Raw genomic sequence first — 21,953 nt, 5'->3', positions numbered from 1 at the left:
CAAAGAGGAGGTACTGGTCCATGTGTGTGGGCTTCCGGTAAACTTCAATGTTGAGGTTGCCGTTCTCTTCAATGTGCACGGCGCAGTCCAGGAAAGGCAAACAGTTGTCCTTTGTGTCTTCCCTGGTGAACTTGATGTTTTTATCCACAGCGTTAATGTGCGCAGTGAAGGATTCCACTTCTTGTGTCTTGATTTTGACCCAGGTGTCGTCTACATATCTGTACCAGTGGCTGGGTACTCTTCCTTTGAAAGAGCCAAGAGCCTTCCTTTCCACTTCCTCCATGTAAAGGTTGGCTACAATAGGTGACACGGGGGAGCCCATGGCACAGCCATGTTTTTGTCTGTAAAAGCCTTCGTTGTATTTGAAATATGTAGTGGTGAGGCAGAGGTCTAACAGTGTGCAGATCTGATCGGGTGTGAAGTTGGTCCTGTCCTCCAAGGAGCTGTCTTCTTGTAGTCGTTTTCTGACAGTCTCCACGGCCTCCGTGGTGAGTATGCAAGTGAAGAGAGAGACTACATCAAAGGACACCGTGGTTTCATCTGGATCCAGGGTAAGTTTCTGGACCTTGTCGGTGAAGTCGGTGGAGTTCTTGATGTGGTGTGGGGTGTTCCCCACGAGAGGAGCAAGGATGGTAGCAAGGTGTTTAGCAATGTTATAAGTGGCTGAGTTTATGCTACTGACTATGGGTCTGAGTGGGACAGCTTCCTTGTGGATCTTAGGAAGTCCGTAAATGCAGGGTATGGCATCCCCTGGGTAAAGGCGGTGATATGTAAGGCGGTCAAATTATTGACCGCCTTACATATGAATGAAGAGCTTGACCGTCCTCTAGACTGGCAAGCTCTTCATGGTTTACCAGCTTCCTGTCACTCTGAACTGGACAAACCGTCAAAAAAACATAGATGGCATTGAAATTTGAAATCAACAGTTGTATGTTTTGCAAGTAAAATGTGCAAAAGCCATTCCATTTCCTTCTCATATATTGGATGGAGTAAAAATGCAAAGTACCAGTGGAAGTACTTATATGGATAACAATATCCCAAAATTGTACTTGACTAAATACTGCTCTCCTGCTTTGTTGTTAATGAGTGAAGGCTTAAATTACTGAAATCACTAGACGGTACTTCCACTGTTTTTAGTCGCACAAAAAGAAGCTCGTAAAGACTTAGTTTGAGATGTTGCATCTGAATGAGTTTTGATTTTGGGGCGTCTCAGCTGTGAATTTTTTTTTTTTAAGTGCCAACATGAGGGTAAAATCACCCCTGGGTGCTGTCAGAGTGTTTGAGGAGATGTTTCATTATTCATTAGGCAGCTCGAGGATTTTCCTTTGATAGACAGTGTGTCTCTCTGCTGTTGAGCTTTAGGACAGATTAAATATGAGCTCTGCAGTGTAATTTTGAATTTCACAGATTTATTGATGTGTGTTTGGTTCCTGCAGCGTTTTACTGCCACAAAAGTGGATAAAAAATCCTTATTGAGGCGAAATATCTGTGTGTAGATGACTAGACAAGTAATGTTTGTTTGTTAACAGTCCAGCGGCTTACTTGCTGCTTTTCTGTCTCATGTCTCACATACATTTTCATCAAGTCTCACTCTTTTTTTATCAGCTTGTGCCAGTTGTCACAACAGCAGCAGCAGCAGCAGCAGCTTTTTGTGTGTGTATGTGTGTGTGTGCGTGTGTGTGAGCGAGAGAGAGAGAGAGAGAGGGTGCGTCAGAGGAAAAAGGAAGTTGCGGGAAAAAAGTTAAAAGCCTTCAACACAGTGCAGCTCTGCAGAACACCCACCACGGAAGAACGACAGAACAAGAGCGCCGAAGTCTGAAAATGAGATAATGAAAGGAAGACAGGGAGGTTAACATCAGAAAGAACACATAGAAGTGCCGGGAGGAACCAGTGAAGGTAAGGACCGATGGTTAAATGGTCCTGCGTTGATTTGGACTCGTACGATCAGGTTTACTGAGACAGCGGCAACTTTTTTTTTTTGTTGCATTGAGTTTCAACAAAGGTGTTTCACTGAATGACGGCGTGATAGGGATTGCTGAGTGTCTGCTGTGCGCCTTTCTGATTGAACATTCATTTTGCTCTCCATTTGATTGAACGCCGCAAGTATAAGTTCTGTCTGTGTGTTTGCCCTTTTTTCTATTTTTCATTCAGAAAACCAAGATGGAGCTGTGGCGGCAGTGCGCGATGTGGTTGATCGACTGCCGAGTTCTTCCAGAGAACCACAGGGTCACTCTGGAGGGTGCACAGGTAAATAAGCAGCGACACATTCATATTCACCTGTGTGTGAATACACAAACTCGTTTCAGTTCCTCAAATTAATTCTGTATGTGCGCTATGACAGGTGTGCGACCTGGCTCAGGCTCTGAGAGATGGCGTGCTGCTCTGCCAGTTGCTCAACAACCTGCTGCCTCAGGCTGTCAACCTGAGAGAGATCAACCTACGCCCACAGATGTCGCAGGTAAGACACAATGACAGAGACACACACATACGCACACACCCAGACTTTTTCCTGATGCATTTCCATAGGACATTGCTATTGTTACCACCATGGCTTACTGAGGCCCTGATGCTGCATGATAGGAAAATGCTTCAGTCATTATCGGTACATCCGGGAGCATGTAGTGATCAGGATAATGATAATGAAGGAGAACAAAAGGAGACAACTAGAAGACAAAGAGAAATAATAAATAAATGTTTAAAAAAAACTCTAAAATTTTTGTTATTTAATTATCTCTTTATACACAGGGGTTTTGTCAACATTTTCCAATTTAAAAATTTATTCTTCACTTTTATAGGATTTGGTGATACCAAATTGCTGCATTGTAATCCAGAATAGTCACAGCTCAGGAAAATTCAGGATTTGTACTCGAAGCAAGACTTTTTGTGATATGTCAACTATTTTCTTATTTGACAATTAGAAACTTTTGGACTCATATGAACGACTTCGAAGCACCGTAATCGCACTGGCAGCTGGAAAGTGCTTTAATTTGATCATATTTCTACAGAAGAGTATACTCCACAAGGGATATGATAAAAATACCTTCACCTCTTATCGTTTCTCCTCACTTTGAATATGCCTAATATTTTGTGTATACCTTTGTTGTAGACAGTCAAATGAGAAAACTGATACCATTCTATGGTTAGCTTAGCTTAGCTTAGCATAAAGATAAGAAAACAGGCTGGTTGTGTGAAATGGGAGCAGAAACAGCTGACTTCAGTTTTTGCAGAGATTTCACAAACTACAAGCAATGTTTTTGAGGTATGGCATGTGGTTAGGTGAACCTTTTTTTTTCTGGATTGTAGCAGGCAGACTACCTTCCTATCTTCTCACATTTTCTGCTACACTACGCTAGCCAGGTGTTAGCTCCAGTACATTTACAACACAGACATAAGGGCGTTATTTCTTATATATTGCTAATATATTCATTTTTAATACATACTTAGGCTATGCATTTTTTAAATATAACTCTCAAAAAGTCCTGTTGATTCCTGCCTACATTTCCTCGTCTTTTCAACTTTGTCCAAAAATTTTTTTTGACAGTGCATGCAAGCTAAAAAACACATTAGCTAAAAAAACAAAACAAAAAACAAAAGGGTTGAACGGCATGAGATAATTAAAAGGGTGGCAAATATGAGTTAAAAACATTTGAAAGACAGGATGGTAGAATATCATAACCTAAAGTAGAGCATGTTGGGCCTTTTTAAAGCTGAAATCTTAAGAAGGCCCTCCTTACTGGAGATCTGCAAACAGTGCAGGAGTTAATGGCCTTTGACATATGCATGGGAAACTCTGGGAAATCCTATGAGGTCAAAAGTGGTTAAGAAACATCCGCTGATTAACAGAAGGCCGGACGTGTACACTGTGACGTAGACTCACAGGCATATACAAATGTGCATACACACACACACACACACACACACACACCTGTTGACACAATTACACAATTAGACAATTTTGTCTGTGCTCTTGCAATAAGGATTATTTTAGTAGTGTAAAAACAAATACTTGATTGCATGTTAATGTGATCTCCTGGCAGGGCGACATGATGTGTGCAGCAGTATCAGTCAGAACTAAACGTTTCCCCTTTTCTCAAATTAGAGTTCCGCATTTCCCACTGCTGAAGAGACACAGAGAGAGAGACACACACACACACACACAGAGAGCAGGAAGTTATGTAAAGCGGCATATGTCTGACCACCATGTCAGTTGCACTGCACACTCTGCTCCGTGTGGTTTCTTCTGCAGTCATATTTTAGATGTCCTTCGAACTGCTTCTTTTTAGTGGCACACATTTTAGCTCATTGTGCTTGATGGTTACGTGGTCCGTGCTGCTGATGAGTATTTACAGTCTGGTCAGGGCTGTAACAAAGCGTATGTGGAATCTAAGTGTTGAAAGAAAGACAGCAGCTTGTTCCTTCTCAAACAGGCTCGTTGGCTTTGAAGATATTTATTATTAATTTGTAATCTTTCAATTTTCTAAACTTGTCAAGTTTTTATTGATTTGTTACAATTGTAGCTAAAAAAGACGTGTTTTCTTTTCGACTGCTTTTGATTTGCTTCTAAATTATTTTTAACTATTGAGAGAAATCTTTTTTTTTTTTAACTTGTTAATATAGTTCCTGTTTTCATGGATCTGTTCATTAACATTTCTGTTAATATTTTGAACTACTAAATATTACACTAAATATATACTAAGTATTTGAGCACAGTCATAAAGGCTGATCACACGTTCCCAGAGCCCATTGTGGCATCATCAGTTGCTCGTTTCATTTGATTGTCACTTCTAAAAAACACGAGACATTTCGTAACTTAAACCATCTGTGTTTAACAAAGATTGGAGGTTTTGATGGCCTTCCAGTGAAAAATCACTATAACAGTGTTTTTGGGGGGAGTTTGTTCAAACATAAAACAGGAAAATATAGATTTCTGATAAGTAAGATAAGAAATACAGTCAACACCGCTGAAGACCAGGAAAAACCCAGTAGACCTGTTTCATGGCTGCCATTCGGACACAAAGTATGGAGCTTTTCAGATCTTACTAATAATATTAATCAAGAGTTCTTCTCAGATTAAGTACAGAGCCTTAATTAATGTGATTACCAACACCTGTGTTTACCTACATATTTAAATCAGTGAGAAATAAGTCTGTTGAATTATACACATTTATTTAACTTGACTGATTGAAAAACAGATTACTCAGGATCCAGAGTAAGGCTAGAATACACTGTATGGACAAATGTACTGGACCACAGGAGCTGCTCGGCCATTTAAACCCATTACATGAAGCTCCCAGCGTACAGTTTTTGTGTTGATGTTAATGCCAGAGGTGGTTTGGAGCTCTGCAGTTATTGAGTCAGCAGAGTGTTGGAAATTTTAGTGCACCATGTATCCGTGTGTCTCTCAGCACTCTGTGACCTCGCTCTGTAACCTTATGTGCACTGCATCTTTGTAGCCGAGTTGCAGCATGTAGGAGGGAAGAAATCTCACAAATTATTACGATACCAACACATTCAGCGAGCTCTTTAGAACTACCCATGCTTTCATAAATGTTCAAGTCAAAGTCAACTTTATTGTCAGTTGTGCAATATGTGCGGGACATCCACGCGATCGAAATGCAGCTTCACTCTGATCCACACTGCACAAGCAGAATGCATCTAAAACAAAAACAACTAAATATGAGTTTAAATATTGCACTACTACATATTAAAGCCTAGATACAAGAGGTATGGCCCAATCCCTTTGCCCATATTTGTTATCATGTAAAAATTGCACATGTATATTTATGGTTATTTGGTTTATAGATCAGCTGAACTGAATTGAATAATATAACTTATAAAAAAAGTGATGATTGTGTTTCTGTTTTTTTTTTTTAGTTCCTGTGTTTAAAGAATATCCGGACATTCCTGGGAGTTTGTCAAGACAAGTTTCATCTGAAGAAGAATGAACTATTTGAAGCCTTTGATCTGTTTGATGTTCGGGACTTTGGAAAGGTATCACCATGCAAAAATCTATCTTTCGGACATATTCCCTGAGTTAATTTTAATTACTGATTAACTTTAAACAAAGTTGGGTTTGAATCTGCCCCGAACCATCCAGCACGTGTCTTCTCTCTCCTCACCCTTCCTTTCTTCTCTCCACTGCGCTATCACGATGAAGGCTAAAAGCTCCAAAGCATTTAGCTTTACACTAAATGTAGTAAACAGGAAAAACTACATTCATGTTGTGACCACATTTTACGTTTGCTTTTGAAACAAATTCTCCAGGCACTCTTGCACTTTGGAGAATCGCACTACAGTTCTCCTGTAGATTTAGCTTGCCTCAGTGTCCCGTCATGCTGCCTCAGGCTGACTCTGTTTGACTGAGTTTGAGATCAGGTCCAGGCCATCATTTGTGGCACTCCTTGCTCCTCTTGTCCCAGAGGATAAGTGTGTATTACTTTGTGTCATCGTCTTTTTACGGTCGTTTATTTGCTGTATCTTGCACGGATGAAATCTCTTCCTGATGGTTACACGATGAATAAAAATTTAAACATCTGAAGAACCCAAAATTGTACCTGAAAGGGGAACTCATGATGCACTCGTAGCTCAGTCATTACGGCAGACGTCTAAAGTGAAGCATGAAGTCCTAACGCCTTACTGCAGCTTGCAGATACCCACAAAGCCCTAACAGGAAGTAGCTTGGTGATTTTCTAATGTGAAGTGTCAGAGCAAAGGCATGAATGCAGTACTCCACAGTTCTCTTTCACTTTCTATGCAGTGCAGCGATTTAAAGCAACCAAGAGTGGATTTGAAATGAGCACTTTTTTTTGTCTGTGCAAGCTAAGATGAAGCCATGTCCTCAAAATGAGTCATCAGGACATTTTATTTTTGGAGGGGGGGGGGTCATTTCATCAACTTTACAGTGTGTTACTGTCACTAAGCTTCTCGTTTCACTTTGCAGCTTCCACTCAGTCACCCATAACAATTTAATGTAGAAAACATGGGTGTGGTAGATCCTGTACACAAGTAAATAAAGTCCATCGGCACAAAACCTGCTCGAGAGATATCTTATTATAATCTATTGGTTTATTAAACTGCTAACGCTTACCCGTCGGTGTGTGAGCTCTACTTTGCTGTTATAGCAGAGCTTACATCACAAATTGCTTTTGATACAGCTTAGTTCAGTGGTTTCTAGCCATCATCTCAAGATTTAACATAGACATTTCTCTTAAGTGGAACTTCTGATAACCTATGGTGGATATAAGGATGAAAGAAGGGGTTGATGCATTTAAACAGAAAGCAAGCAGACAGCAGACGATGGGCTTAGCTAAACATGGGAAACATCTGTTCTCTCACACAGCTGTTTGGATCTTTTTTAACCACCACTTCATCAGAAAGCTAATTAGTGTTTTCTATTGAATTCTCTGCTACTAAGATAGCAGTTTGAATTAGTTCACTGATTTCTTTTCCACAGGACTTCTCAGAACCACAGACTTTCACTTCTTGTTGCATCTTTACTCTTTTTTTCTGTCTTGAATGAAAGCAGAAATTAGACCGAAAAATGCTGACTGAGAAATGTATTCCTTAGTCCTTTTTTTTTTTTTTACTTAACCAGAAGTGTTGGAAGACAAGTTTCAGCTGAAACAAGTCAAGTGGCATCACACAGGAAGAAAACAATGCTGAAAAGTGAAAAAGCGTGTCAAAGAAGCTCAAAATGTGTGACAAAAACAAACTGCCCCTTACTTACTTGGTTAGTAAGTTATAAACCAACATTTAAACTCGCTAATACATGCTTTCCTTTAAACAAAGAGCGTTCACTTTCATTTTAACCACTGTTTTTGTATGTTTCTGATCACATTTCACATGAAATTTCAACACCCACCGTGATTATGCTCTTTTTAATTGAACTGTCAAACAGAGCGAGAGTGAAACTAGGCCATTATTTAGTGTTCACATTTAAAGTGTTAAACAGTTTTACAGTTTCTCTGCCAGTGTGTGTTCCCACACTCTGTACAAGATTGTTAATTGTGTACTATACTTCTTTGTGTGTTTCTGTCTGTGTAAGGTCATAGATACGTTGTCCACCCTGTCTCATTCATCCATTGCTGTCCAAAGAGGATTTCAGTAAGTACATTCCTGCCTGTAACTAAAATTGAAGTTTAAAGGGACCACTTGTGCTAACTGCTAAGTCCATGCTTGTATTCTTAGACTATCACCTTCAATCCAGCTCTCCTTTTCAGGCGACTTTCTTACGATAAGCCCTCATATCCTAATCATATTCAGGATATCGGATCCAGTGTTGTGCAATACTGGAAATTTTGGTGTTGATCTCATGCCAAGTAAATACAGGGCCAGTACTGCCAATACCAGTAGCAATACCCGTAACATATAAAGGCAGCTCATGTATGGGAGAGCAGTGTGTCATGAATTTTTAGATGAATCATCATCAGTTCGCAAATTCTGAACACATTTTAATGACCACCAAATCACCGTGAGTTTTACTTTCCACAATAATGGGTTAACACAACAAAACACAACTTTCTGACATTTTTCATGGTGCATGTCTGAGGTATATTCTCTCATTTCCCAAAAAAGAATTAATTTAAAGCAGTCGATTACATACTGGACTTAGAATCGATACATTGTTTCTATGCTCTATCATGCTACTATCGATTTGATACCAATACTATTGTTGGTGCCGATATTTGGATCGACCGACCTTTAATGCGATCTCACTGAGATCATCCAGAGCCAAACGTAGCAACAAATGGCTTTATAGGTCCCCTTTAAATGCAATTGTAAAAAGCTTTAACTGCATTTTTAAATTTGTATTATTTTATTAATTATCTGATGTGTGTGTTATCTGTTAGTGTGAAGCATTTATTATTTGTCTGTTTGCTTCCTTGAAATATTTGGGGCTTATAGAAATCACACAGACGATTTCGTTGCTGGCAGAAAGAAAACAGATGCGTTGGCAGAGAAGGGAGAAGTAACTTGTTTAAGATGGTCAACTTTTTTTTTTATAATAAATGTCCTAATCATAACTGTTTTCTGTAGAAATGTGGAAATTATGGAGTTTTAAATAACTAGTCTCAAATGGTTTATTGCACAACATGAAATTATACCCTTATCCTACCACGTGGATGTGAAAGTGCTTACTTGGGATTACTTTTTTGTTGGTCTGTGTCCATGCCACCCTAAAAACGAGAATATAATATTTATACAACTGAAATTGGTTATATGGACCAGAGGCTTGTGGCTGTTTTTTTTTTCTTAGGCTGAAAGTTGGTGTAGCAGATAACAGCACTTCCTCAGTGCCAGATAAGACTGTTGTTTCTTAACTTGACAGAACGTTCCCGAAAGTTTCAAGTTTTGTAACTCATTAATTTAAGTGGCATTTAATCTGTATATTTTGAGCATAACAGGTTTTTGTTAGATTTCTGGGCACTTAAAATTTTAAATCCTTTCCATTACCGTTAAATACGCCGGCTCATCAGGAAGTCAGCACCACAGTAATGGGGTTTTGTCCTTCAGCCTGGAACCTAGATTCATGCTTAATTACTCACATTATATTAACCTTTATTCAGTTGTAATTTTCACTCTCTTTTTTGTTGCTTTAACACACTCACCTTCCCTTCAACAGGCCTTTTCCTTTAGAGGGATGCACTCTTGATGAGGAGATCTACAGCGGCCTGTCTGACCAGATAGAGTAAGCCTTTTTCTCTATAATGTCTAAATGGAGGGAGAGAGATTGTTTTAAATAGCTGCCAATTTTTCTCTCTCTCGTTTTGTTGTGTGGCTGTATGATTTGAGGATTTTCCTATAAAACTTTAACATCTTCACAAGGAAATGCTTTCATAATGCCACATTTTGACCTGTAGAAAAGTTCAAAATACTCAAACAGAAAACTACCAGCAAAAATTCTGCATTATTTTACTTTTAAGAATTAAATTTAAGAGTCTTGTCAGGACATTTTGAATTTTAATTGAATCAAACTGGGAGATGTGATGGTTTATTGCAAGTGGAGAAATGTTATATTCCACCAGCTATACAGGTGGTGTACAGGTGGTGTACAGGTTAGTGACGCTCCGTATACAGCACAGATATATTTAAGAAAAAAAGCCAAAGGTGATAACAGTAAGTACTTTGCATGTGTTTTGTGTATTAGTGATACAGTGGATGAAGATGATGACTTGTACGACTTTGTGGAGGATGAGGAGAACGAAGGAGATGAGATCTATGAAGACTTGATGAGGACAGATGAACCGCCTGAAACTGTGAGTGGTTCCCATGTGACCTGTAACCTGCAACAAAAAGGAGGGTGTAGCCTTCACTTGCAACCTGCAAACTTTGCAGGTCTTCCAACAAAGTACTTCTGCACTAAAATCTGGGTTTCACTGTGTTTCTTATCACCTCATGTGAGGCTATGACTCGGTAGGCAGAGTAGTCCGCATATCAAAGACTCTTAATCAGATTAGAGTTTTACTTGCAGATGTCTAATATATACAGCTTCACCCGAAGCATGTTATTTTAGATTTTTTAGAAACCTTTTAGTCAGAATTATTCAGTAAGAAAAGAGCAAGAAGGACAGTTTGAAATATTAAATACAATTTTGTGTAGCAGGAATAATAATTTTTCTTTGTCTTTCCAATCTTATTAATGTTCATAAAACCTCCTTTGGTTTTTGAAAGTCTTTGTGGGTCAAGGAACTGCAGTGCCTCAGAGCCTATGTGCCAAAGATTTCTGTTTGACTTTGATAGGGGTTGATTAAACTTCTCTGTTAATGTTTAAATAACTACTGCCACTTAAACACCACAACCCATTTCTTTTGTATAAGGCAAGTACAAACAAAAGCAAAAAAACCCTCATTTGACGTTTTTTTGTGCCCTTTAGCAGCAGAAAACTGGTGTGGACAAGAGAGAGTGCTGCCTGCAGGAGATCAGACAGACGGAAGAGAAATACTCAGAAACACTGCAATCTATACTACAGGTGTGCACACACCCACAGTCTGATCAAAGAAGATCGGTGCATTCATATGCCAATAAAAAAAACGACTCATAATGACGATGACAGAGCCCATCTTAAAAAACATAAAGGAGCTGGGGGAGAAAAAATGTGAATTTCTGAGATCTTTTAAATTTAACACAAAAATGTTTTAATATTTCTGAAATTCAAAGCTCACACATTTAAAAAAAAAAAAGAAATCTGAATTTCTGTGTAATTAAAATCACAAATTTGCAAAAAACAGTTTTCCGTAAGTAACAACATCACTTTTTATACACCTGTTCCACACCTCTTTCAATCCTTCATCATACATCACAAGCACACAAGTATAGAGAACTCATGCACAAAAAAAAATTAAAAATAACACTCATACTCGCTCTTCTGTGCAGCACTTTATGAAGCCTCTTCAAAGGTTTCTCCAGCCACAAGACATTGAAAGTATCTTCATCAACGTACAGGTAAAGAAGGTGTTTACCTCTACACCTGCATGATATACCCACTTCATGGAAAACCTTTGTTTACATAGTGTGTGTGTGTGTGTGTGTGTGTGTGTGTGTGTGTGTGTGTGTGTGTGTGTGTGTGTGTGTGTGTGTGTAGGATTTGAATAAGACCCATTCTGAATTGCTAGAAGAAGTTCAGAACTCTATCCTAAATAATGGAGCCAGGAATCTGTTCCAGGTGTTTGTGAACTACAAGGAGAGGTATATCACTCGTGCAAAGACACACACACAGATCCACTTGTTTATCTTACAAACAAATGTATGAAAAATATGTTTATGTATCCCATCTCTCGCCAGGCTGTTACTGTACGGTCGTTACTGCAGTCAGGTGGAGGCGGCAACAAAACACCTTGACAAGCTTTCAAATGCGAGGGAGGATATCAGGATGAAACTGGAGGTGAGGAGGAAACAGACGCTCCATTTTAGACATATTTAAATAACTTCATGCAAATTTATTTGATCATCATTTCTTGTTGTTTAATACTAGTTCTCTCTGTCTGTCTCTCTCTCAGGAGTGTTCAAAGAGAGCAAACAGTGGACGTTTTTCTCTACGAGATTTACTCATGGTCCCCATGCAGAGAGTCCTCAAATACCACCTGCTATTACAGGCATGTGTTTATACTTCATACATGGTACTTACTGTATCTTCAGTTTCCAGTTGGTTTTATCCAACAGCTTTAATTTGCCGTGGCTTGCTTGTGTCTGCAGGAGCTGGTAAAACACACCACTGACTCAACAGAGAAGGAGAACCTGCGAACAGCTCTAGATGCCATGAGAGTAAGTGTGTGTATTTGTGTATTTCTACTTGTATGTAACCTGAATGTATGATACTTAATCCTCGTGCATGCATGTGTGTGTGTTTCCAGGATCTGGCGCAGAGTGTTAATGAGGTGAAACGAGACAATGAGATCATCAAGCAAATCACCACATTTCAGCTTTCCATAGAAAACATGGTGCGGTTACACTATTTCATTTTTAATGAGTCTCTCTTTGGTTGTTGTTTGTATTTCCTTTCTGCTCATCCTCCCTCTCGTCCGCCTTCTTCAGACTCAGTCTCTAGCTCTCTACGGTCGTCCCAAAATCGATGGAGAGCTAAAGATCTGCAGCTCAGAGAAAAGATCGAAACAGGACAGGTGCGTGTGTGGCTGACGCACGTCTCATCTGATATGTTACAAGCTGTTGTTTGACGTTGCGTTTGTGTGCGCTCTGCTGTTTGTCAGGTACGCGTTCCTCTTTGATAAAGCCGTGTTTATTTGTAAGAAAAAGAGTGGAGAAACTTTTGAGCTGAAAGAGATCATTGAACTACACAGCTACCAGATACGAGATGAAACCACAGGAGAGAAGGACAATAAAAAGGTCTCCAAATCTGCACTGAGACACCTGTTACACACAAAACAAGATCGCCATAAGGCATCTCAATAGGACTGACTGTGTGTGTGTGTTTTTGTATGTGAACAGTGGTCCTATTTGTTCCTCTTGCTGGATTGCTACGGAAGGTCTGGCTATGATTTATTCTTCAAAACCAGAGAACTGAAGAAAAAATGGCTGGAACAGTTTGAGATGGCTCTGTGAGTATTAAATGTGGACGTACAGCTGAGCACTAAAAACAGCAATCAGAGAACTATGAAAAATATTTAGCAGCTAAAGTTCCAGAAACTATACTCAGACTTATAGACTAAAAAAAAAACAGTGAGCTCTTTCAAAACACCTCAATATGTCAGCAAACCAGAGCTGGGATAAGTTACTGCAGGTTTTAGGTTGTTAATTGTTTTTTCCTCCAAAATATTAAATTTATGTAATGACGGACTTTTGTGTTGTCGAACATACAAAATAAGAAGCGGATCTGAAAAAGGTTGGACATGGAAACGTTTAGTTTTATGGATTTCTGTTGTTGATTTAACGCATCAACCTGCTATTTGTTACATTATTTGCAGTCTCACTGCACTGGCTTTGACTGCTTTTTCATCGCCAGTCTCTCTAAACGGATACCTTATGATTTGTACTTTTACCAGAGTGAAAGTACCAAAGTATCTGGCACTGAAAAGCAGCTGTTTGAATGCTTACTTCCCCCCAGCTGAGGTCAAAACAGTTTCGCTTTATGCTTACAGGTCAAATATGAGTCCTGAGAACTCCACAGCAAATAACCATGACTTCCAGATGCACTGCTTTGAGGAAACCACCTCCTGCAAAGCTTGCTCAATGTTGTTAAGGTACTTCTGTTATTCTATTATTCCTCCAACTAGTTAACAAGTTAGCTCCTGTGGAACTGTATTAACAAGTTAACAAAAAAAAGAAAAGAAAAGAAATCTCCTCTAAAGGTAAAATTTCTCAATGTGTCTGCAGGGGGATATTTTTTCAGGGCTATCGCTGTACTCGCTGTAAGATGGCAGCACATAAAGAGTGTTTAGGCAGAGTACCCGCCTGTGGACGAAACTCAGGTCTGTATACGTGCACACATGCATATGTATGTGTTTAAACACCGCTTCTAATTAGTCTAATGATCAATTCTGCTTTTAAAATTACAGATCATTCTGTTTCTGCAAAAAAGGTATGTCTACATATATTTCATACTGTAAACTTCCAGCTCAGCTGGTGGATAAAGCCTCTTTGGGCTTTTTATTCCCACTATTGTACGTGCCAGTTTTAATGGATGGATGTTCTTTGGGACTTGCGCAAAACTTTGCTTCACCGTTTCTTTCTTTTGTTCCTGCAGAATAAAGCTCAAAGGTCCTCTGGTCATTCCAGCATTGGTAAGCAATTCATGATATATCAGCTTATAAAGCCTACTTCTACCAGCATGTTGAAAGCATACAGCACAAGACTTTCAGGTTCTGAGGTTATGTTTTTGTTCAACACTCAAATATAAAGCTGTAGCGATGTGTCTTCCCTAGTTATAACCTACATACAATTCATATATCTTGTGAGTTGTGTTATCATAAAAGTGCTTTCTTTGTTTGTAAAGTTATAACCAAACTATATATAGTGACCATTTTTAAAAGCCTCTCTGCCATCAGCTTTAATCCCTCTGTGATCTTCTCTGATAAAGACCCATACCCTATTATGTCGGACAGCTAGAACTTCAGCAGGGCAATTATCATTTTGTCCTCTATTAGCAGCAGAGTTCACCATAAATAATTCAGATAGTTATATATCACATTATCAGCAAGTATTCCCAGTCTGCTTTTCCTGCCTGTATGGTTGTATTTTATTGTGATGTGTTTAACGGTGATCTATTTTCTATAAGACACTAAGTGCAAAGTGACATAGGCGCTTGGCAACCATGCTGACTAAAATAGATCGCAGCGTGTTAACAATCTGTAACTAATCTGTCTGACTGATTGCAGTCAGTATAAGTTTGACTGTGACTTTTTTGAGAGCCATCAGGTGGCTGGTTAATCCAGTTAAGGTTGAGAGTGTTGCACACTTAATCTCTGGTCACCCCAACTGCTTGCGGCTGTTGACCGAGCAACCTGATTTTTTTCCTCGTCAAAAGAAGGTATTTTTTACTGTAGTGTGTCTGTGTGCACGGGGTCTTATTGTTTACATCTGCACTGATTTATATTAGAGGGTATGGCTGTCTCTGTTCTTACATGTGCATAAGAGTAAAGCATAAAGCAGGAAGAACAGCAACAAAAGCTCAGCACAGAGCAGAGTAGAGCTCGTCAGACACAGAATGAAAAAGAGTGGGGTGGAGGTGGGTTGCAGAGTGGCTTGCTGCAGCTGCAGGATTAAATAACCCCACTTTATGAGGTTTGCCTGCTGAGTCATCTGTTGTTGTGAGCTGGCATAGAGATCAGCTGGTCTTCTGGAAATGCGACGGAACTAAACTTTGCAGCCTGTCTGATTCATTTTCTTTGACGCTGATAATCTTATCGCTAGATGCACGTTTTAATACCTTATCTTTTTGCCTCTTGACCAGAAGAAGATTATTTCCCTTACTAAGAAGGCATAACCATGGCAGATAGCTCCACCTTTTTGATTCTGAAGATTTTTTCTTTCTGACGCAACCTCAAAGAGATTTATGTTTGTAATGCGATGTCTCAACTTTAGGAATTTACGAAAGCCCACGGAGTGACCAACGGATTTTTAGGTTTCATTTTATGTAATATTTCAAAAGTCATGACTGAACTGTGACTCACTGGTTGTAATGACTGGAATAAAAGCAACACTCTTGGTAATATTTTCATTCTTACTCTTTTTGTCAGTCAGAGTCCTGAGGTCAATATCTTGGTTTATCTCCCTCCAGTTCTGCCCAGAAACATCACAGCAAGTGATTTAGCTTCACCTGCCAAACATATCAGTGTACTATACCCCCAACCCGATTTATTCAAGTTGCATAACAGGGCTGGTAAATAAATGAGGATGGTTCGCTTACGTCTGAATGAAAGTGCTTTCCCCTCATTCCCTTCATTTTTTTATTCTTACCGATTGAGCCGTGAGTTCAGTACTTGCAGCGAATGAGATGTTCTCACAGTCTTCTTTTCTGAGCCCTCTTTTAAGGTAGAAAATATCAGAGCGACAACCATTAACTAGTTTGTGGACTATTTTCAACCAATTTATGCATGTTGATGGGAACCCCACTCGTGTGTGGTTAATGGTAGCCCAGTTTAATTTATCTAAACGGAGCATCATGGTAGGCGGGGATAGGGGATGTTTTTGGTAAACTTTGTCTATCTGAAATGAAAAGTTTTTAAAAATATGCAGAGAATAGTTTGATCCAGTTTGATTCATTTTTCCAGGAGTACTTGCCTTATTGCAGCTCTTCCAAATATCACAACCTCTCCTTTTTCCTCTTTCTGCTGTCAGGATATCCTAAGATGGAGGTAAATCAGGAGTATTATGGCATGCCGCCGCCTCCTGTGGGCTTCGGCCAAGCGCTTCATCTCTCCAGAGGGGACGTCATTGAGCTGACCCGCGCTGACGCAGAGCTGCCCTGGTGGGAGGTAGGCCTAAAAAACATAGCCATATACATGCACTCCATTCTGCATTCAGTAAACTGAAGAAGGGGAGGGGTGAGGGGGGGTCATGCATTATTTTTTAGACTTTTCAAGGCTCGTTTCCTGTGGTTACCGTGTAGGTGTGAGAGGCTTTTGTGTTTTTTCAGTCTCTTTTGACATTTTCCTCTCTGCGTCTCAGTCTTCCACTTCCTCCCTCGTGCCAAACCTGCACTTGTATCTGCATGCAGTCGCGATGCTGTGTGACAGTTTTGATTTGGAAAATAAGCGTAATCTGACGGCAGAAATCCACAGAGCTGCTCAGGTTCCGCGGCCGTGCTTTTTGTTCCCGCTGGCTCACTGTGGCACAGTTTACTGAAAGTTTCATTCATGAGAAAGAAAGCATGCGCTGAGAAGAGTGAAAAACCTTCATGCGTTTGAACCGTCTCACTGTCAGCGTCGCATAAATGGGCTCAACACAGTGTCTGTGATTTTATCCATCAAGACTTTAAAACATGTCGTAGTGAAATAGTTTTTAACATTTTGTTAATAGTTAACCAAAAAAAATTGATTCACAAATCAGGTGTCAGCCAGCTCTTTCATGCTTCACAGTACTTCCTCATACCTCTGCTTACAGATTTTTGATGTGTGACTTACCTCAGATTGCTATCTTTTGTATATGACTAAATATTTTTACAATTGGGGTCGATTGCTTGGTTTACCCTTCAGTGACTGATCGGTTGACTCAGTCTGATCATGTTATTTTCTATTATGTGACATAGGGAAGAAATCTAACTAGTGGTCTAATGGGATGGTTCCCTTGCCAAAAGGTTCAGCCCTACCTCACTGTGAGTACAATCCAGCAGCCAGTAAGCACCCTACCTTTTTCATTTTGAAAACAAAACAACATTTTCAAATAGATTTAATTTCCCAGAAAGGCATAAGCTCAGAACAGAATAACTGACTAAATTTAGCACAGCCAAGTGGTTTTTGTCAGCTTGCATATTCCTGTAAAGAAAACAAACATTAAGCAGAATTAGGAAATGAAAACTTGTTATCAGCCTTTTTATATATGACTTTTCTGTGATCTCACTACTTTCCAGAGGCCACCCCAAGACCTATCTGGCTTCAACTGGTGAGTATTGACAGGAACGGGGCAGAATTGCTCGCTCGCCGAGCTTCTGCTTACCTTGGTTAACCATGGTCTGATTTTTTTTACAGTGCTGCAGTGTTTGCAAAACTCAGTGGGAAACACCACAGAGCCGACACATAGAGTAGTACTAGTTAACAGACGCAAAAGCAGAACCCGATACTGAAAATTACAGGCGTTTTAATGGCAGCGTTTGGAACACTCTGTAACGCTCAAACTGATGGGATGTACCGTACACTGTGGTGATATGTGATTCGCCCCCAGGCTCGTGTTGATGACGATGACGACGGCATTCTGAGCCCTCAAAGTAGTGATAAAAAACAGCTTTTTAATCACACCATTGCCCTCCTGAAGGACAGCGTGTTAGAAAATGTGTCAGTTTGGCGACACCTGGTGGTAATGAAAAGTATGACATTGAGGACAGGAAAGTGAACACGACTGATCATGTACAGTCAGTCAGACAACATAATTTTTCTTATAAACAGAGCTTTCCATTATCAAAATAATTGATCAGAGTTTGTAGAGAACAACATCAGCTTAAAGCTCATTTGAAAGTATTTTTCAGAATTATGTACGCTTGTGCAGGGAAATGCAACCGATACATTTAATTTGATAGCTTTTTAAGATGTGATGTAAGGTGTGAACTGATGGGCTTTCAACTAAAGCATTGGACTAAGTGTAGCCTACTATTTTTCTTTATACAGTCTTTCTGGTAAAAACCCCTAAAGGCAAAGCTTCTTCCACTAGCTGTCAGCGAAGTGCGAAGCCAGAGGTGTTTTGTTTTAGGGCTACCCACTTTAATGAAATATCTCACAAATGTCTTCAGGGGATTTCTTCAAATTTGGCTCAAAGCTTGCCATACTGACCATTTTTCACATTTGTCTGGATCCTAAATTTTTAACACTTTGGTGCTGTTTGTGAAATGATTGTTTCTTTGTAATGACACTCATATTTGAATCATTGTCTGCTCTCATGTCTATAACTGTCAAAGAAGGCCAAGTAATTCTGTAGTGACAAAGTGTGTGTTTGATAGCAGTGTAACTTGATTGGTCTTGTGACTGTTGTCAAAAAATAACTGTGTGAATTAATGTTGCAGAGGCTACAGTATTCACTCAAAATAAAAACTGACGCTCTCGTTCTCTCTGTGTGATTGAAGGTTTGCGGGAAACATGGACCGCACGGCCGCCAAAAACCTATTAATGTCCCGCTCTGATGGTACCTTCCTCGTGCGGCAGAAAGATGGAGGAGAATATGCTATCAGCATTAAGTAAGACATATATCAGTTAAAGTACTGTTTGATTATCTATCTGTTGATTTGAAGATGGCCAAATTACAAGCAATTTTTTTAAATATTCTATTATTGGTCCGATTGCATTTCAAACCTTAATTGTTAAAGGATAAGCTGCATATCTGCCCTAAAACAATAAGAAAGAGCACTTTATTTTTGCACACGCTGGAGAGAGTATATATCTCGACTGGCCAAGCTAGAGGAGGTGGCTGGGGAGAGGGAGGTCTGGGCTGCTCTGCTTGGGCTGCTGTCCCCGCGACCTGGCCCCCGGATAAGCGGAAGAAAATGGATGGAAGGATGAACATCTTTTTGCACCAAAGGAGCATTTAACTTAATAAAATCATACAAAACGTCATCAGGAAATATACTGCATTGTCATCCTCTTGTAAAATAAACCTCCTCTTTAAAAAGTTCCTCATCCAAAAAACGGTTTGGAAATTTGGAGCTGTTTCACCAAACACGTGTAATGCGTAAATGTGCAGTAAATGAAGTATCACTTCCTCTCAAAACCAAGGGAAACAATCCAGACTGACAAAGCATTTAATGCATGATCTGTTTATAATTCATGAGCCAACAAAATCCATTCATCTTTGCAGAAGTGAAAAATTCTCGATTCTGTCGTTGGAGAGCCATCGCTGTGTTTGCCGTTCAGCCTCCACGTGGACTGAGTTCCCAGACTGTGGCTTTTAATATTCACCTCTCTCCTCCCTCAGGTTCAACATGGACATCAGACACATTAAGATCACCTCTAGTGAAGGCCTCTACCGCATCAACGACAAGAAGGCCTTCAAGGAGCTAGTAGTAAGTCATACACAGTCATAAAGCTGAAGCACTGCCTCAGAGCAAGAGAAACCAAACCTACCGCTGAACATTATCTTTAGTGCTGGATTGCTGCTGACCTCAGCTCCTCCTCTCTAACCACAACTAACATCTCTCTTACGTTTCTCACGCTTCTTTTCTTCTCCCGCCCCCCTCCCATATTAGGAGATGATTCAGTATTACCAGCAGACCTCATTGAAGGAGTACTTTAAGGACCTGGACACCACACTTTGTATACCTTTCAAACAACCGGAGCAAAGCAACCTGTCTGACAACATGCCCAATTTCACACCAGGTACAGAAGATCTCCATCACCTCCTACAGTCCTCACTGTGATCACCAAAGTCGTCCTCTGTGACTTGCAAATGTCTGTGCAAAATGACAGAGCAACCCACCTCCTAGTTGTGGAAGTACAGATCACTACAGATCATGGAGCTCTCATATTCATTTTTATCACGTTTCTTTATTTTGAACAAAAGCAAGAGTCTAGAAATGACTTTATGATAGCCGCATGTGTTCTTTTTGCCATCTCCAGTCTTTATTGTAAGTTAAAATCTGCTTTAACTCTGTTTAACATGAGTGGTGATGATAACGCTCATGAAAACTCCTCTGCGAGGAATGGGGTAAGACTGTTTCCCCAAAACTATTCCTTTAAGCTGTTCCATGCTGCAATGTGGGCTCTGTCTCACAGGGGGCAGCATGAGGAGCTTTGGCGTCGCAAGGGCCAGGTACGACTTCTCGGCCAGGGACCGCTCCGAGCTCTCGCTGCGGGAAGGAGACACCATCAAGATCCTTTCCAAGAAGGGTCACAGTGGCTGGTGGAAAGGAGAGGTGTACGGCCGGGTGAGAGCACGGAAAAAATGGAAAAAGTATTTTTTTATTTATTTGCTGTTTTCTTGTCTGACCTGCACTGCTCCTGTGTTTCCAGGTGGGGTTCTTTCCAGCCAACTATGTGGAGGAGGATTACTCTGACTACTGCTGATGTTCCTATGGATGTGATATGTAGACTCGTTCTCAATGTGTAGGGGTCTGTGTGAGGGACTGCATTAACCAACATGCAGGAGTGTGGCTGTGTGTATGAACGAGAATGCCAGTAGCTACTTGTGATTATGTGATGAGTGTCTAGTGATGTGAATAAAATCTCTGTTCAGCCAGCTTGATGATGTCTGGTTCATGTATGGATTTTAACCATATCATTATATCTACTCGAAATTTACAGTTTACAACACCACCTCTGTGTTGTTTTTAAGCTCACGTTTAAGTGTTTGTGTGATCTCATGTGAAATTAAATTAAAAACTGAAAAAAGGGTGTTTAATGTACATCGTGTATGCAGCGGATTTCCGATTACCAAAGCAGCAAATGTGACTTCATGTGGTGCAGTCTTAAAGTTAAAGCTAAACCTAAAGCTAACTGACAATTCAGTTCAGCTCGATTTTATTTATAAAGTTCCAACATTTGCCTCGAGGCGCTGTATAATGCAAAGCAAAGACCCAAAAATAACAGTGAGACAGTGAGAAGGCAAAACTCATTTTTAACAGGAAGAAACCTCCAGCAGAACCAGGCTCAGGGAGCAACAACAACAAATAAAAAGGTTTTAAAAAGAGGCCGTGAACAAGACAGTTTTCTTTATTTGGACTGCAGTCTGCAACCCGTAAGAAACCAGGAGACCAAGAACATCAGTAGACCACCAAACACAGAGAAACATAGTGGGAGGTTGGGGGTTGCGAAGTAGGTGTTTAGTGGTTAAAAGGTTTAGCCAGTGTTGAGGACTGACACTAAAACCACTACAAGAGAAACGAGTACATGATGATTTGTTTCTGCCATTGTAGGGAAAAGGTAAAGAACAGTATGTGTGAAGAAGTGCCCTTACTCTTTCTTTACAGTGCATGCAGGTAACTAACTGCTGTGTTATTATAAATTATTAGTAGTAGTATTAGTAGTAATAGTATTACAACAGAGTATTTTAGGCTCGGTTTGCTGTATATAGTGTGTATTGTTAGAAAGTAATGTATAAAGATTTAGAATATTGTGTCACGTCTGACCTCTGACCTCTCCCTCAACTTCAATAGATACATGTGAAGGTCAAAGTGATAATAATACTATGAAGAGCTATTGTAAACCTTCTTACTGCTATTGTTTGTATTGACAGCATATGGAGAATGATAAATGGGGATTCTAATTATCACATTACTTTGGACGTTACTTTGATCTCTTCTTCAACGTCAAATAAGGTAAAACTTGCCTTTTATTTTTAAAAATGATTCAAATTCTTGTATTG

At 39.8% G+C, this 21,953-nt stretch overlaps 1 protein-coding gene across 3 annotated transcripts; it reads left to right on the top strand.

The window, feature by feature from the left end:
- Positions 1–1,673: 1,673 nt before the first annotated feature.
- LOC120740695 (proto-oncogene vav-like) lies at positions 1,674–20,832 on the top strand. Of its 3 annotated transcripts, none has more exons than XM_040043267.1 (29): positions 1,674–1,896; positions 2,152–2,247; positions 2,342–2,458; positions 5,875–5,991; positions 8,045–8,103; positions 9,623–9,688; positions 10,148–10,256; positions 10,876–10,968; positions 11,373–11,441; positions 11,581–11,684; positions 11,781–11,880; positions 11,996–12,091; positions 12,192–12,260; positions 12,350–12,436; positions 12,531–12,616; positions 12,704–12,839; positions 12,942–13,051; positions 13,592–13,693; positions 13,827–13,921; positions 14,009–14,031; positions 14,197–14,233; positions 16,290–16,426; positions 17,200–17,286; positions 17,521–17,552; positions 18,724–18,834; positions 19,569–19,656; positions 19,840–19,969; positions 20,366–20,517; positions 20,603–20,832. In XM_040043267.1, the coding sequence occupies exons 2-29, from the start codon at positions 2,161–2,163 to the stop codon at positions 20,654–20,656; spliced, it is 2,553 nt and encodes an 850-aa protein (XP_039899201.1). In that variant the 5' UTR covers positions 1,674–1,896; positions 2,152–2,160; the 3' UTR covers positions 20,657–20,832. The 3 variants fall into 3 exon arrangements, with proteins under 3 accessions (XP_039899201.1, XP_039899140.1, XP_039899258.1); XM_040043206.1 differs by having other exon boundaries at positions 1,675–1,896; positions 10,873–10,968; XM_040043324.1 differs by having other exon boundaries at positions 1,676–1,896; positions 10,873–10,968; positions 17,200–17,265.
- The last annotated feature ends 1,121 nt before the right edge of the window (positions 20,833–21,953 follow it).

The sequence above is a fragment of the Simochromis diagramma genome, unplaced genomic scaffold (genome assembly GCF_900408965.1).
Source record: "Simochromis diagramma unplaced genomic scaffold, fSimDia1.1 OVJJ01000798.1, whole genome shotgun sequence".
NCBI classification, from domain to species: Eukaryota; Metazoa; Chordata; class Actinopteri; order Cichliformes; family Cichlidae; genus Simochromis; species Simochromis diagramma.
Note: the sequence above shows the minus strand (reverse complement) of the source record. Positions and strands in the feature narration are given on the sequence as shown.